Source organism: Lepidochelys kempii, chromosome 26 (genome assembly GCF_965140285.1).
Source record: "Lepidochelys kempii isolate rLepKem1 chromosome 26, rLepKem1.hap1, whole genome shotgun sequence".
In the NCBI taxonomy this organism is placed as follows: domain Eukaryota; kingdom Metazoa; phylum Chordata; order Testudines; family Cheloniidae; genus Lepidochelys; species Lepidochelys kempii.
The window spans coordinates 2595379-2611581 of record NC_136405.1 but is presented as its reverse complement, the minus strand read 5'-3'; the positions used below and the strand labels follow the sequence as shown (position 1 = coordinate 2611581).

Below are 16203 nucleotides of genomic sequence, written 5' to 3'. Positions count from 1 at the left end.
TTCTGTTATTCCAGATCAAATTTGCTCACATGACAGCTTCTCTTATTGTCCACGCTGCAAGTTCTACCTAGATCTGAAAATCCAGCTGTGCTTTCTGCCCATTGCATCAGCACCAGCAATAAAGATTCTGTGGTTGGAAATGAGCTAACTCTGGATTATCTTCTGCCTTGTACATCATAAACCATTCATTCTTCTGCAGTCCTGCAATTGCGAATTCACCCTTATGTACCGCTTAAACCCTTACATGATGCATAGGTCTTGAACTGCACAGGAGTGAATTTCATCTACATTGAGGTAATCACTGCTTTAGGATATGGCAACATTCATGTGGAAAATGTCTTGTTACCGTAGAGCAGTGAAGATGTTAACAAATGGGAATTTGTCTGAACAACATTCCTTTTGAAATAAAGGAGAAGTCATGGTTTAAATGTTTACGTGTGGAAAACGTAGGGTGTTTCCTCTCTTGGAGTCATGGATAAACCCTGTATTTCTCATGCAGCCTCAGGTGTTTTTTTCTTTTTTCTCTATGCTCTTCTCTGTGGTGCTTTTTAAAAATTCTGTTCTATTATTACGTAGGCTGGAACTCCAAACCTTTGGCCTTAAACAGTTATTTGCCTCTGGATTACTGCATGAGTTAAAAAAGAAATGTATTCCCCTAATCATCGCAGGGCAAAAACATCTTTCCAGCAAGAATCTTAGTCTGTGTAGCTCAACCATACATTTAGTTGAATGTCCCACATTTTTAAATGTAATATTCCATGAAAAGTAAATGGGTTTTAACTAAGAGAATAAAATATTTCATGAAATCCCATGCTCTGTGGATTTTCCCATTCCTTGTTCAAACTTGTTCTGCATCATCGTGTGATCATGCTGCATCATAAGGTTATTACAAAAACAAATTGTCTCTGAAAAGATAAACTTTCAAAGGTAGCAACTCCTATTTGGGAGTGTTATATAAAAAACATTAGCGAATCAAGCCCCACTTGAATAAACCAGAGCCTACAGCGGGGTCTCCTGTTGACACTGGGCCCCTGTGTATAAATAGCTAAGTGTACTTTGGGCCAGAGTGAGCAAGAAGGCTCCTTTCGTGCAGGGTTAGAGCATTCACTAGAGAGGTGGGAGACCCTCACCACGCATCTTTGCCCTTGCTTTTTTGCTGACATAAACACAAAGCACAGTGTCGATGTAATATATTAAATGATACAAGAATTTGCTCCTTAAGGGGAAGGGAGGCAGAAAGAATCACAAGTAACAGAGGCCAGCTGAGCACTACTGGAAGCTGCTCAGGAGAGCCCTGTAACAACCTGAACAGGCCAGAATACTGTCTGTGTATTGTTAATTATTATTGTCAATGTACTTAAAGGTTAATTGATGATGCCTCTCTAGGAACACTAGCTTCCTTATGATTGTTAATGGCATCACAGGGATAAGCAATGGCAATTAGCAATCCCATACTTGGTCCCTGCCCGCAGCTGCCTGTCGTCCGTGCAATGCGCCCGGGGCACGACACGCACCCCCGCACCGGGCCAGCCCCGCTTTGCAGGGTGCACGGCCACTCCTGGGCGGCGCTGAGCCCTGCTGACCTTTCCGAAATGGCCGCCGCGCGCGGCCAGTCTCAGGGCGCAGCCTCGCTTCCCTGGCCCCACCTCCCGCGGCCATTGGCCGGGTGGGTCGGATGGCGCGCGCCGATTGGCTGATATGAGGGGGCGGGGCGTGCGTGGCGGAAGTGGGGCTGGGAGCGGCTGCTCTGCGGGGGATGTGGGGGAGAGCCGGGATGGCAGCGGGCGCAGGGTTGGGCCCGGCGCTCCGGGCGGTCACGGAGCGGGTGCAGCAGGCGGCGGCCAGGCGGCCCCAGGTGAGAGGGGGTGGGGCCGCTTGATTCACACTCCCCCCCCCCCCAGCACCGGGGTCCCCCGCCCTATGGGCCCCCCCCAGCACCGGGGTCCCCCGCCCTATGGGTCCCCCGCCCCCCCCCAGCACCGGGGTCCCCCGCCCTATGGCCCCCCCCCAGCACCGGGGTCCCCCGCCCTATGGCCCCCCCCCAGCACCGGGGGGTCCCCCGCCCTATGGGCCCCCCCCAGCACCGGGGTCCCCCGCCCTATGGGTCCCCCGCCCCCCCCCAGCACCGGGGTCCCCCGCCCTATGGCCCCCCCCCAGCACCGGGGGGTCCCCCGCCCTATGGGCCCCCCCCCCAGCACCGGGGGGTCCCCCGCCCTATGGGCCCCCCCCCCAGCACCGGGGGGTCCCCCGCCCTATGGGCCCCCTGGCTGCCCTTCCCGCTGGGCCCCCCAGCACTGAGGGGGAGCAGGGCCTCTTTCTCTTCTCCCGCCCCCAATCCCCCCGCCCCCCCAAGCTGGCTCTGTGTGGTAGGGTGAGTTTCTGGGAGGCGGGTGCTAAGGAGTGAAAGGGGGGGGTTGGGGCTGGCTGGGGGGGGGGGGTTGGGGAAGGAGTGTGTTTAAGGTGGGGAGGGCAAACGGGGGTTGGTTAGGCGGCTGCAGAGCGTCTCTCCCCCTCCCCCGAGTTGGCTGGGTTTTCTCTTTCCTCCTTTCAGTTGAAATCGGCTTTTATTGTTCCCCCCAATTCTAGGAGCCCCACGTGTGTGTGTGTGGGGGGGGTCTCCTACACCTATCCAGAGCGCGCCCCCGCTGCTTTAGGGGCTGCTGTCCTTCTTCCGTCCCCAAGACGTGCTCCTCCACCCCGTGTCGCCTTCTGAAAATATCCCACCCCCGGCACTGCGCTACTAATCGTCCCTCTCTGTCTCCCACTTCTAAAAGCATAAGTGCCAGGAGGGATTATCCCAGCCCTTGTATTTTTGTGTTGTATCTAAGGGAAGGAAAAATCAGGGAATTTTTGCCGTCCCTGAGGGATTCTGGTAGCGTAACTAATGTAAGCACCCAGATACATTTCTCCCAGCTGTCCTCTTCAGTCCAGCTCTGGCTGCTTGAGTGGCCTAATGTAGAGCTTGAAAGAAGGCCCTGCTTTTTCTATACTGAGGATTTCTCACTCTCCTGAAGTTTACGCCCGACTGGGCAGTAAGAAGTCAAGAAACGTTTGTAGGGAATTAGCTGTAAAAAGAGCGTGTCAAAAGTTTCTGTAAGGCCATACCACTGGGGAAACAACGTTGTGTTGGAAAGTTAACGAACATATTAACTGACATGATTTTGTACTTCATATGGACGAGGACAGATGTGGTTAATGACATGCTAGCTGGTTGTAGCTATGCTTAGGAGCAGCAGAGGGTTAACTGCAACTGGTTTAGTAGTTTTTGAGAAAACATTGTCCTTGTCTACATGAGGTGCAAAGTCACAATAAACCCTAAGTTAACACATCTTCTAACATGATGCTCTTTCTCAGTGTAGATGTGGCCAAATTGTCAGTTAAGATTGCTGGACCTTGTCTACATAGGGTGCTATTTCTGACTGAGTCCATCTGTGGATGCTCTTATTCTGGAATAAGAGTGCTTTATTCCAGATTAGTTTATTCCATGTTGGAATAAGAGCAGTCACCTAGAGTTAATCAGGAATAGTTACTCTGCTTTAAATTCATACCCTATCTTATTCCATCTGTCTTTCATGTGTAGATAAGCCCTTGAAGCATCTCGCCAGCATGGCCCTTATGACTGCAAGTGGAAGAGACCCTCCTCAAGACAGTTATTAAATTCTTCTCCTTAGTGGCATATTGTGGCACCTCCTGCACTACAGAGCAGGTTGCTCTAGACTACAGGCTTTTGGAGAGAGAAGAGGCTGTTCTTTTAAGTAGCTGGCCATGAGGATAACTTCACTAGATTTTGAATAGCCCTCTCAACTGAGGAGCAAACTTGAGGTTTGGTCCTGGTATTCATGCCACTGACTTCTCACAACTGCTTCCTTTGACAGGGTCTCCCTGCTGTACAGCCTCGACTCGTGGCTGTCAGTAAAACCAAACCTGCAGACATGGTTATAGAGGCCTACAATCAAGGGCAACGCAGTTTTGGAGAAAACTATGTAAGTGCCCCCACCTTTCTTCCATTATTTCATAGGCTTTAAGGCCAGATGAGACTGTTGGGATTTAGTCCATCATGCTGCATGGTATAGGCCGTAGAATTGCATCCACTGAATTCCTGCTGGCCCAAGAAGTTGATCTTGAACTACAGCATGCCTTTTAGAAACTGTCTGACAAGCATTCTCTCTTGTGGTGAGCCCTTAAGCTTTAGCCCCTGGATGACTAGTAAAAGCGGACTCTGCTTCGAATCCACATTTAGGTTTTCTTTTGTGGACTGGAGCATTTATCTTTATTTTAAGGTTGGTTAACCACCACTGTATGAATTCTTGTCTTCTAATTTCTTGACAAATGCTATAGTTCCATCCTAGACAACAGGGCATAATGGAAAGGGGAGTAACTGGGTATTTTACCCAGCAAGCCATAACCCTGGGCTGCAGTATTTCATGGCTAGCTCCTTTGCTTACATCCTGCTCTGTTTTTGCAATTAAACCTCAGGCAGCGGTGTCAAGAAGGGAGAGCTACAAGCAGTGCTAGAAACTTTGATATTTCTGTACCAAATAACAGCACTGTTAGCTGACCTCCTGTGCACAAGGATGCTAGCTTATGGCCAGGTAGAGGAGGGGGGGAAAAAATCCAGATGTTCATTCTTGGTAAAGTAGTGAGAAAAAGTGCCCTGTATCTGAATGCTGTTCAAAGTGCAGTAGAAGTAAAAGTGCACTGCCTAACTTCAGAGTCCTCTTCTACCAAATGCCAGACTCTCAGCAGAGTAGTGCGTGTCTGTTATACTCCACGTAGCACGTTCTGCTCGTGATGCCAATGTATTACATCCATTAGCATTACTGGGTGCTACAGAGGGGAGAGCAGTCCCCATCTCACCATCATCCCCATACGCACTCCTTGGAAAGTCCGTAGTTGTGTATTTGCTGATACAGCTGTACGGTGTACTGTGCCACAACCAGCGTTCCTGGGACACCTCTGCTCTTCCAGCAGAAAATGGAGAACTGCCTGATGTAGTTTTAACAAGAGAATGTCTTTAATTCACTCAGGTTCAAGAATTGCTAGAAAAGGCATCAGACTCCAAAGTAAGTATACTGTTGGGTTTTTTTATATAGTCTCCCCGTCACCCCCAAAGTATCTTTACAATTATGCAGACATTCCATCGATGCTTTAAGGAATCAAGGTGGAGGGTGGGAGTATCCTTAGTTTCAGGCCTATTTATCAGAACTCTTGAAGCTCCTGTCAATGAGCACAATTAGTCGTGAGGCTTGCATATGGACCCTGCATTGCCAGTAATGATCTCTGCAACAGCAGATACAGGCTGTTCTCAGGTTTTAAAGACCAGGGATAATGACTTGCTTTTGAAAAACAACATTGTTTTACAGTTAGCTTTTTGCTCACATTTTGCATAACATTCTATTCCCTTAGTCCTCCCCACAGGAACCAACCTCACTAGCACCAGAAGCACTGTCTGAGCCAAACTTCCCTCAGTATGTTATAGAAAGAGGTGTCTGGCTTGTTTGTTTTTTTTCAGCCCCAAATGCTTTTTGGCTGGTGAAAAAATTGCAGTTCAAACTCGATTAATTCTCTTCCTCTGTTCTCAGATTATGTCTTCATGTCCAGAGATTAAATGGCATTTTATAGGCCATCTGCAGAAGAGCAATGTCAACAAACTGATTGGTAAACTTTTAATTTAACTTCTTTATGCTCAGTGTACCAGAGCAACAAGTTCTTCCAGTGTCATAACTTGCTTGATTAACCCATTAGTGCAGTTGATTACAGGCCAAGAAAGCATGGTCCTGGCTTCATGTTTTACTTTTACTTCTGTCTGCTGTTATCCTTTCCCATAGTCCACTGCTGGCTGGAGGCCATTCAAAATGGCTCTGTGATACCTTTGTTGCACAGGAGGCAGGGACCCCTTCATTGGGGGCATATGACTTTGGTGTGTCTGATATTTGCCTCTGGCTGCAAGAGAGAACTGCTTTTGTGTTTGTGAATTTTCACATACACTAAAATAAAAAGCAGCCTGTGGAACTCATTTCCACAAGACATCAAAGACCAAGAGCCTAGCAGGATTAAAAAAAGACTAGACGCTTGCTTGGATAATGGGGCTATTCTGAGCTTTAAAGGTAAAACTTTCAAAAGTGCATAAATGAGGCCTTGGCTATACTAGAAAGTGTTGGCTGGTATAGCTATACAGCAAACCTGCCTAGTGTATAGTCGGTTCATACGTACCAATGAGTTCTTCTTCCGATATATCTATTACCAGGTTCCCAACAAAATAAGCTATGGCTATGTCCACACTACAAAGATAAGTCGACCTATGTTAGGTCAACTTACAGCCACTGCAGTAATTACTGTGGTGGCTGCTGTCCATGCTACTCTCCTTCTGTCGGTGGTGCACGTCCTCACCATGAGTGCTTCCACCAACTGAAGAGGGGCAGTGTGGGGGGCTGAGAACTCCAGGGCTTTCGGCTCCACACCAGGAGTCCAGCTGCCCCGGGGGCTTCTCGCCTTCCAGCTCCCGACTGTGGATGGGAGGCCAGCCACCTGGGGCTTCTCGCCTTTGGTGGGGAGATCCACGCCTGGAGTTCGGCCGGCTGCCACAGTGCCGGGGGACGGCAGGGCTCCCGGTGAGGAGTGGGGAGCCCAGGCGGCAGCCCAAGCTGGGAGCCTGGGTGGCAGTCTGGCTTGGAGTGGAGACTGGGCAGCCGCCCAGCTTTGAGGTAGCTTTCTTGTCAATTTCATGGCTCCAGTGGAGCCATGAAATTCACAAGAATGTCAGCCAATAGCCCATGTAAGACTGCATTGCCCTAACTACACGGACATAAGCCCTGCACCCCTTATTGAGGTGGTTTTATTATGTCCGCATAGCAGGGGAGTTACATCGGCGGGAGGAGCATTTCAATGTGTACACCTCCACTATTTTGTCGACAAAACTCTGTAGTGTAGAGAAGGCCTAGATCAGAAAAAACACTCCTCTTTGGGTATCACTGCGTCTACACTAGGGCTTTTGCAGACCCACCTATAAGTATTGGAAGGGCTGTAAAACCTCTTGGGCGTGCACCAACTTCTATTGGGTGAGGAGGAAATTTCTTGGAGTAGACTCTCTCATACCTACCCACTGTGGGTTTGTTGCAGCTGACACTGGCTACTGTGGGAGACAGGCTACTGAGCTGGGATGAGGCTATGGTCCAATCCTATCTGGCAATTCTTGAATCCAATACAGAATAGTATTTCATTGATTCCAGGGTATTTTTGATGTTTACTTAGCTCTTCTACAGCCCAAGCTCTCTCTGTGCTGGGTCACTGTGACCTCTTATAAGAGTGGGGAGAAGATGTCTCACAACTGAGGGATATTTTGGTATGTACCATTTGTAGCAAGGGGTCAAGCTGAATTGCCACCATCTGCTAAATTGGGTACAATAATCTGTGTTCCATGGCAAATGCACACTGTAGCACACTGAACTTGCTATGCAAAGTCTAAAGTCTGTCTTTGGTGTATGGCACTAAAGAATGATTGAAGCCTTGTGGAAACCTGGTGACAAGATCATTCTGTTTCTCTGTCTCTCTTACTGATGCCTGTCTGCATGTTAGTTCCTCTGCCCCTGCTGCTTCACAGAGAGGGGCTTATGACTTCAAGTGGGGAGTAAACAGCAGGAGCAGATGATCCAAAGATCCACCACCATGTTCCTCGTGCAAATGGCCTTGGTAAGAAAGAGCAAGGCAAGAAAAATACAGTAAGCTCAAGGGGTCTAAACAGAACTTTAAGCTAAACACTTCCTGCACTGCATGAGACATCTGCAGCTTTAAAGTTTTAGAAAGCACTGTTACAGGTTAAATCCTCTTTCAATCCATTTCTTTCCTTGACAGAGATTTTCAACTATTTCATTTGGTTTGCACCCAAAATTTCTCTCTCCATATCTTCCACTTCTGTTGGTATCAAGAAGCTGGGTGCCATTTTGCATTTAGTTCCTACAGTGCTGTATGTTCTCAATGTGCTGTACAACCACAAACTAATCCTCGCAGCCCTTGTGAGGGAGGTCGGTAGTGTTCATTTTATGGATGGGGAAACTGAGATCCAGAGGTGAAGAGACTTGCCCAAGGCAAATGTATTGGATCCAGGACTGAGACTTGGGAGATCCTGGCGACAGTTAACAAGAGGCTATTGCCAGTTGAGGCAGACAGTGTTCCAGCTACAGTTGTTTGTGCTTTTGCCAACAGAAGTGCCCTCAAATCTGCTTTATTTCTCCTTAGCTGTCCCCAATCTGTTTATGGTGGAAACAGTGGATTCTGTGAAACTGGCAGACAAAATGAACAGCTCGTGGCAGAAAAAAGGGTCATCGCAGAGGTTAAAAATCATGGTGCAAGTTAACACAAGTGGAGAAGATAGTAAGTGGTTGGACACTTGAGCTAATGACCTTCATGTTCTGTTAGCACTATTGATGGGTATGATGTAGCTGGGTTAGACTGATTTGTGTATTTCTAGAGCTACTCTAGGTCTGAAATTCAACCTGCCTTCAGTGTTTTAAAATGGAGTCTCTCTTTCCAGTCTGAATAGCTCAGTTAAAAAAAACCTCCATTATCAGTGAGAAATTGGGGAGGCAGTAAATCCTGCAAGAAAACAGGAAAAGCCAGGCTTGGGTGTCCTTTGCTGGCATCACCAGAGCAGTAAATGCTATTCCTCGCATTGGCCAGGCCTCAATTATGCAGCAAACAAAATGTTTGTTTCAAATGCCATTGGAAATATGGGGCCATGGGTGGGAGCCTCGCTTGCCTAACAGAAATCAAGCAGATATGTGACAAGACACACATGCATTTTTAGTCCAGGTCTCCACTTAAGTTTTTACCAGCATAGCTATAGTCCGCTGGGGTTTTTTGTTTTGTTTTAAGAACACACCTGCACAGGCAAAAGCCCTGGCATAGAGGCTGTTTTAACAGCACAAAGTGCTTTTGCCAGTTTGCCGTATTTCACTCACTGACCCAGAATAAGCTATACTGGAAAGGCACTCTTTTTGTGGTATAACTGCATGTCTACACCAGGAGGGTTTGCCAGTGTAGTTATACCAGCAAAACTTAAGTGTAGACAAGGGCTCATATTTGAAAGCACAGAGGAGCGGTTGCAGAGAACAGAGTAAGCGGGGCACTGTCACCATTTCTTTCAAGATTGATTTTCTTTTAACATAGATTTTTTTTTTTTTTTTGTATTGCAGACCTCTTGGGTGCTGCTCCTACATCAGGTGAAGCTAGTGGTCAAAGTGTCCAAAGTAGCAGTGCTAAGGAGAATGCATAGGAGACTTTTCAGTGCTCTAAAACCACTAGACCACCCCCGATGCTCCACAGCTCTTGAGGGGCTGCAGGTGGCTGTACCACTCTGTGCTCCATTTGGGAGAGCCTGTGTCTGGTTTGATACTGCTGTAGGCCATAGATATTTGGTGGGCTAAGTTACAACAAAATGAAAACCATCTCTAGGCAGCCTCTGGCCCTGAGCAGGGAACTCGATATGGAGTTTGACGGTGTGTTGCTGTTTCACCATTGCGGTATATGCCTTCTTTTTCAGGTAAGCATGGACTCCCACCTGGAGAAATAGTGGGAACAGTGGAGCATATAATCAAGGAGTGTCCAAGCCTGGAGTTTGTGGGTCTGATGACAATTGGCAGCTTTGGACATGACCTCAGTAAGGGACCAAATCCTGACTTCCAGGTAAGACTTCCAAATCTTTGGATTCACTGGAAATCAGTGGCTGGATTCACTGGAAATCAGTGGTAAGATTCCCAATGCCTGGGACCACAGTTTAGCCCTTCTGGCAGTAATCCTGGCTAGGGCTTGTGGAGGACAGCTAAACAGACAACCACCACACTACTTGTAAGGGGAAGTACAGCTACCATGAACCCAACTGACTGAGACTATGCCATCTCTTCCACAATGAGGCAAGGAAACAGGTACATAGCAGCAGGATGAGAGAGGTGCAGCATCCAGTTACAAAACAGCTAATTAAGGGCTACTGTTGTTAGTTCTTCCAGTTTAAAAGGCTGACTTCAGAAAGGCATGCTGGAAGATAGTCACGCTACTGTAAGAACGTAAGTCAGTGCGACCAGCTCCCCGGCCATGGTGTCAGAACTCCCAACAGCCGTAGAATTTCAGTCCCTTTCTTCAGGGATGGGTTTAATTTTCAAAACCAGAACAGATCCCCAGATCTGGCTACATGGCGTCTCCTCAGGCCTCTTCCTCAGAGGGCTTCTGCCTCTGCCCTGTCTAGACAGGAGGTGTCTCCAGCAAAGTCTTCCACTTAGCTGGTGGGGAGAGCCCCCTTTCAGGTCCTTTCCCAAGTCCCTGCATCTCCTGAAGAGTTCTCTCCTAACTGAGCTGCTTGCTGGCCTTTCATCTGAAGACCAGGTGATCTGCAGGCTACGCCTGATTCCTGGCCTGGGCAATGCATGATTAGACACAGTTGCAGCCAAGCCCAGCTCCCTCAAAGGGCCGCCCCACCATGTGCTCACAACCTTATCCTGCAAAGAGTTTTCGCACACCTGTACTCGAGGTGCTACCGTGGCAATGCTGTAGTGCAAACGCTGCAGTGATGGAGTGGGAAGTAAATCCACCCCTCTCCAGAAGTGTGACCCTCTCAAACCCCTGAGGGACTTTGCAAAGTCGATCTCCGTTTTCGGTGTAGACCAGGCCTTGTCAGGATCAGGAGGAGGCTGCTGGGTTCCGCAGGTCACACCTTGTATCGGAACAAGTAGTTAACCTCTCTAACAAACTCTCATTTAATTACGCTACAGAAAACGCCCGTAACTGCGTAAGTGTAGCTTCTGCCAGTGTCATTTGCGTGTGGTAACTAACGAAGTGTTCTACAGACCTTTCCTGGGTATTGGAAGGAAGTGAATTGTTGGTTGGTGTCTTCATTGCGTTAGTGTTTAAAGACTTCGGTCAGGGATAAGCTCCTATCTGGTAGGCGATGTATTAACCTGACACGGATGGTCCCTGCTCTAAAGAGCTTGTGTTAAAAGTATGACAGTAAGGCTCCAAATGAAAATAGTCTTCAGCTTACTCCAGTGTTCACTCCTTAATACTTGGCATTTCTAGAGCATTCTTGGTTTGCACAGCACTTTGAAGACAATATCCTGAGTCCACTCTGAGGTAGGTAAATGGTATTGTCCCCTATTCCATAAAGAGAAACGGAGTGACCTAGAGGTTCATGACTTGTGCGTGGCTGCAGAGGCCATCGGTATCAGCACTGGGATGAGAACGTGGGAGTTCCTGACTCCTAGTTCTAAAATGCAGGCTAGCACAGCTTCACCTTGACCACAGGATTTGGAAATGCTGATGCACCCTTATCCCTGGAGGTGCAAAGGTGTCAATTAACTTTGTCTGATTTACAAGGAAGTATAACTTAGAACAGCCTGGTCCTTTGCATATCCCACCAGTCCTCTCTTGAGGCTGTATCCAGGACATTCATAGGCACCCGTCTTGTGAAGATTGCTGAGGAAATGCACTGAATCGCCTGATCAGACAGATCTGCCTTCAGGCAAAGCTTCAACCTCATCTTGCTTTCGCTGTTTTCTGCTTTGAGGGGCCTGTGTCTGAGGCCAAGTAGCGTAAGGTCCTATCGCTGCTCCGAATTAGCAGATCTGCTCCAGGCACACTGCTGTGACACTCAGTCCCTTGAGAGGATGTGTGTATTGTCACTAATGTGGCCTACAGATAAGCTGCATTGTAAATTTTCAAAAGCTCACGAGGTATCTTAAAAACAGGCATGAGTCCTTGAGAACAGGGAGAATGGGAACTGCAGCCAGATGGAGGGAATCTCCAAAAGATAGCCTAAAGCTTGTTCCAGGACACACTGAATGCTTTACAGTGTAACTGCTGAGCAATGTGTAATCCTCCCCTTGTTTCCTCTCTCAGGTTTTGATATCCTTGCGACAGGACATATGCGAAAAGCTAAATATCCCCATTGAGAAAGTTGAGCTGAGTATGGGCATGTCCACAGACTATCAACATGCAGTAAGTCTGATTTCCTTTGGCCACCCAAGATCTAAGGTAGCAGTCATCCCACCAATGCCACCTCCCTCTAGGGATAGTGACAGCACAGGCCAGGGATCCAACAGCCAGACCTTGCAGCCCATCCTGCACTGAGATTCTGAAGCTAAGTCTCCTTAACTGAGACTGATCTGAATTGTCATCTTAGAACTAGGTCATCGTTGATCTGTTTGATAGCTTCTCCTGTTTGTCATGACCCTTTCCAGAGTAAGGCTTGCTCCAGTGACTTCCACATTAGTGTGACTCTGAGCACTGATTCTGTTAAGGACACAACCTGTGTATCTAAGGTACCTACATGGACCTCATCTCTGGGCTGTCTGAGCCCCTCCCAATCATTAATGTATTTCTCCTCCCAACACCCTTGTGCGGCAGGGCAGTGCTATTATCCCCATTGTACAGTGGGGAACAGAGGCACAAAGCCTAAGTGACTTGCCCAAGCTCTCACAGGGCATCTGAACCCGGGGTTCCCGGGTCCCAGGCTAGCACCCTAAACACTGGGCCATCCTTCCTCTCTTTTGTTATAAAGCAGGCAAGCACAGGACTAGTAAACTCCGGCAGTTCTGTTCTGGGATCTGCTGTCAGCATGGGAATAGGGCTAACTTGTTCCACTGGTGGATACCTTTTGCGCGATGGCTTATAACTGGAGTAAATGATCAAAAGGGCACTTTGAAGCCCAAATGTGGGGCAGAGATTGCATGTGGGAATAGAGGACACATGCATTCTTGTGTGTGCTACTGATTAAGCCCCAAGCTGGGTTACAGATAGGGTTAATGGTCTGTGGGACAACTTTGTATTGAGCCACGGCGTCTGAGGGCTGTCTTGTTCCCTCTTCTCTCTCCAGATTGAGGTTGGATCCACAAATGTCCGGATTGGAAGCGTTATTTTTGGAGAGCGGGACTACTCCAACAAACCAGCCAATGCCAAGGCCCTCAGTGACACTAAAAGCAAAGTGGAGACCTTGGCTGTGCAAGAGCACTAAATAGAAAGAGGAAAGATGTTCTAAACTACAGGACACCAGGGAAACTTAACTATGCACTTTCATCTCCTTCCATAGTGACAGCTTGTCATGCCAGTGAGGGGAAATACCTGGTAATAGACCAGAGGTCTCAGAACCTATAACGATTACTGTATGTGAGTAGAAACTGGATTTTTTTTACCTGCAAACAACAAGAAAATTTGTGATTGAAAATCACTTGGCATCTTAGCTACTTTTAAGAACAATCACTCTTGGATAACTATGTTGGATAAACTGATTAAGCACTAGAATTGAGTTATTAACGAGCAACAGGCGTCTCCAGCAGTCTCCGTGATTATATTTTTAATATGAGGAGTGGTTTACCTGATGGAGGACTAACTTCTGGTTAGCCAGTTTTAATTTTGTCAGAGGCATCTCTAAATATCCACTCATCTTGAGTGAGAGAGTACATGGCTCAATAGCTACCATATGTGTAGGTAGAAGCTACTTTGTAGAGACATATCGATAACACTTAACAGTATTGACACTGAAGAGAATATATCCATTCCAATGAACTGATGAGTGAATAAAGAACACAGTTGCTACTGTAAGTCAATGGCACTCTGCTTTTGGCACGTAATTTGAAAGGTGCGAGTGTGCTGGCTGGCCAGAGGTTGTATTTGTCCTCTCCAGACTGGCATTGCTAACTCTTACCACTGGTGACATATCTCCTGTCTTTGTAGGCTGCTTTTAAGCCTTTAACCTTTTCCCCTTGTAAAGTGTTGAGTTACTTACATACTACCCAATAAGTCCAGTTGCAGTGTGCCCTACTAGCTAGAGCAGGGAACTGTCTCAGACTCCTGGCTCTGCCATTGGCTTGCTATGTGATCTTAGGCAAGCCACTTAACCACTCTGTGCCTCAGTTTCCCCATCTGTAAAATGGGCATAATAATACTGACCTACCTCACATGGGGGATTGTGAGGCTTGCTTGTTTGTAATGTGTTTGAAACCCTTGGAGGAAAGGTGCTGCAGAAATGCAAAGTATTATTACCCCATTGCATCCAGATGTACATGAAATCAGTCATATTGCCACTGCACAGATGCTGTAATATAGTTCCCAGATCTTTAAATTCACTTATTCATTGGCCTTGGCCTCTGCTTTTTCTAAAAGCAAGAAGGAGGTACTTGTTTCATCCAGGCTTGGATATAAACTTTCATCCCTCTTGCAGCACAGAGTTTCACTGACCATGTTTACAGCAGATCTGTTTTGTAACTCGCATTTTGACAATCGGCTTCAGGGTCTTGTCTGTTGCCAGAATGAGGAAACCTTCGTCACCAGTAGCAATACCTGCTTTTCATGGCAAAAGGCTTCTGTGTGTGCACGTGTTTGGTTAAATCAGCCGTGGGTTTTATCTTCTAAATGTAACTGAAAAGAACACCCTCTTGAATCAACCTGTCATGTTCCATAGCTTCAACACTGCATGCAGTCCGAACGGCCCTTGTCAGAGCTGCAGAGGGTGGTGTTTGATATAGTATGTTAATAAAACCATTGTGAATTTGAATACCATCTGTGCCAATCACAAAGCTATTAAAGATAATGGTCCCTTCTGACCTTAGTCTATGATTTTATGTTTTGGATGAACACGGCGGGACAGTTGCTATGCAGGACAGCCCCATGTTATGCAGGTGATGTTCAGTGAGACTGGCTTGTCTTGGAGGAGGGGGTTGCTTTGAATGACAGCTGAAGCAAAGGGCCTGCTTGCCTGCATAAGAGGAAGGGCTTCTTGATCAGAGGAGAAAATAAACCGAGACTGTAGAGCGTCCAAAATGAGGGGAGCAGTTCTCTCACTGTGCCTCTGGGTGGCACTGCCCCCCAATTCTGTAGAGCTGGTTTAAGAGCCATATTCGTACCTCTTGGCTGTGGGGTACAGATACGTCCATAATAATCATAGGCTAAAATCGCTAGCTAGAGGTATGGAAGTGTTTTGTGCTCTCCAGCCACAAGGAGGCTGGGACAGAGCAGGAAGTACCCAAGCAAGGAACAGGCCTGAAGCAAGGGAAACAGAGAAGAAATTCTAGAGAGCATTAGCCAATGATTCCCCACCTCCCACCCCAAAAAATAAAAAGGAAGATGGTAGAATGACTATCACTACAGATTTATTCCTTGATAGCTGGTTGTCAGGTGAGCCAACACAATCTCCTGGCCTACATGGTGCTTTTCCACCCTGATCTCTACAGCAATAACGAGTTTGGGCTATTTGTATTTTTATATGTCAAACAAGCCCTTATCTTCAGTATGCTTTCTGGACCACAGAAGAACGGGACTAAATGATGATGGACTCAGCTGTGAATCTGTTTCTTCCTTAGCTCATATTCCCTCCATGAAGCCCACCTGCTTTCCCTTCTCTCCCATCTTCTCCACTCGCTTCCTGAGTGGAAACTGGATGCTAGTGGGTCTTAATGAGGCAAGGAATGATCTAGACTGGAAGGTAGGTGCCAGGGCCATAGTACTGCAGGAACCTATTGGGTTAGTGGGTTAATGCAGTGGACTTTGAATTCTGGAGAGCGGCATTTAAATAACAAACTAGGTCACCAGTGAACGTTTGGTTTCCAAGTCTGTGTGTGTGTGTGTCGATTTGCACTCGGCAGCAGCACCAAAGAGATGCCTAGGACTCAAATAGCAGGATCTGCCGCTGGCCTTCAGTGAAGTATGGCCACAGCTGATGTGAGGAGGTATGCAGCATTAGAGATGCACTTTGACTTCCTGCCGCGACTCTCCCGCCCTGCCGATCTAAGGAGTGGTATTGAGGGCAGCCTAGAGGGAGGAACTAGGCCATTGTGATCACTGGTTGTGGAGGAGGGAGTGCCAACATGACAAGGCATTAATGGGGAAAGCATGGCGCTGCTAGCGTCTGTTCCCCAGCTGGGCAGCCGCTTCACTCTCCTGCATCTCCTCTCCCCCTCCCCCCGCTTCCAGCATGCATTTTCGTGCACAACTTTTTGTGGTGGTGCAAGGTGTCACTGACAACCCAGGAGCCTTCTGTCTCCGCTGCAGGTTTGATGGGCAGCACCAGTGCCAGCTTCATGCACACCCTGCCAGTAGAAGGCTATCCTCCCCCAAAGCGGGAATTTGGTCTCCTTGGGCCATTCTGAGGCTGGCAGCAAGGGTGCCAAATGTGGTGGTTCTCCCTGTCCAGGGAGGAGTGGGCTTAGACACCCACTCATTTTA

The 16203-nt window shown here is 47.7% G+C and overlaps 1 protein-coding gene across 1 annotated transcript; it reads left to right on the top strand.

Annotated features, from left to right (window-relative positions):
- Window positions 1–1727: 1727 nt before the first annotated feature.
- Window positions 1728–14585, top strand: PLPBP (pyridoxal phosphate binding protein). Its single transcript, XM_073324817.2, has 8 exons — window positions 1728–1855; window positions 3876–3983; window positions 5028–5063; window positions 5583–5658; window positions 8236–8370; window positions 9539–9681; window positions 11884–11982; window positions 12860–14585. Exons 1-8 carry the CDS (start codon window positions 1757–1759, stop codon window positions 12995–12997), a joined length of 834 nt encoding a protein of 277 aa, XP_073180918.2. The 5' UTR covers window positions 1728–1756; the 3' UTR covers window positions 12998–14585.
- The last annotated feature ends 1618 nt before the right edge of the window (window positions 14586–16203 follow it).

Bases quoted from the DNA above. Each gene is read 5' to 3' on its own strand.
- PLPBP (XM_073324817.2), top strand. From the start codon at position 1,757: ATGTGGGGGAGAGCCGGGATGGCAGCGGGCGCAGGGTTGGGCCCGGCG. The intron at 3,984-5,027 runs GTAAGTGCCCCC...TAATTCACTCAG, and splicing joins GCAGTTTTGGAGAAAACTAT to GTTCAAGAATTGCTAGAAAA. The intron at 9,682-11,883 runs GTAAGACTTCCA...TTCCTCTCTCAG, and splicing joins GACCAAATCCTGACTTCCAG to GTTTTGATATCCTTGCGACA.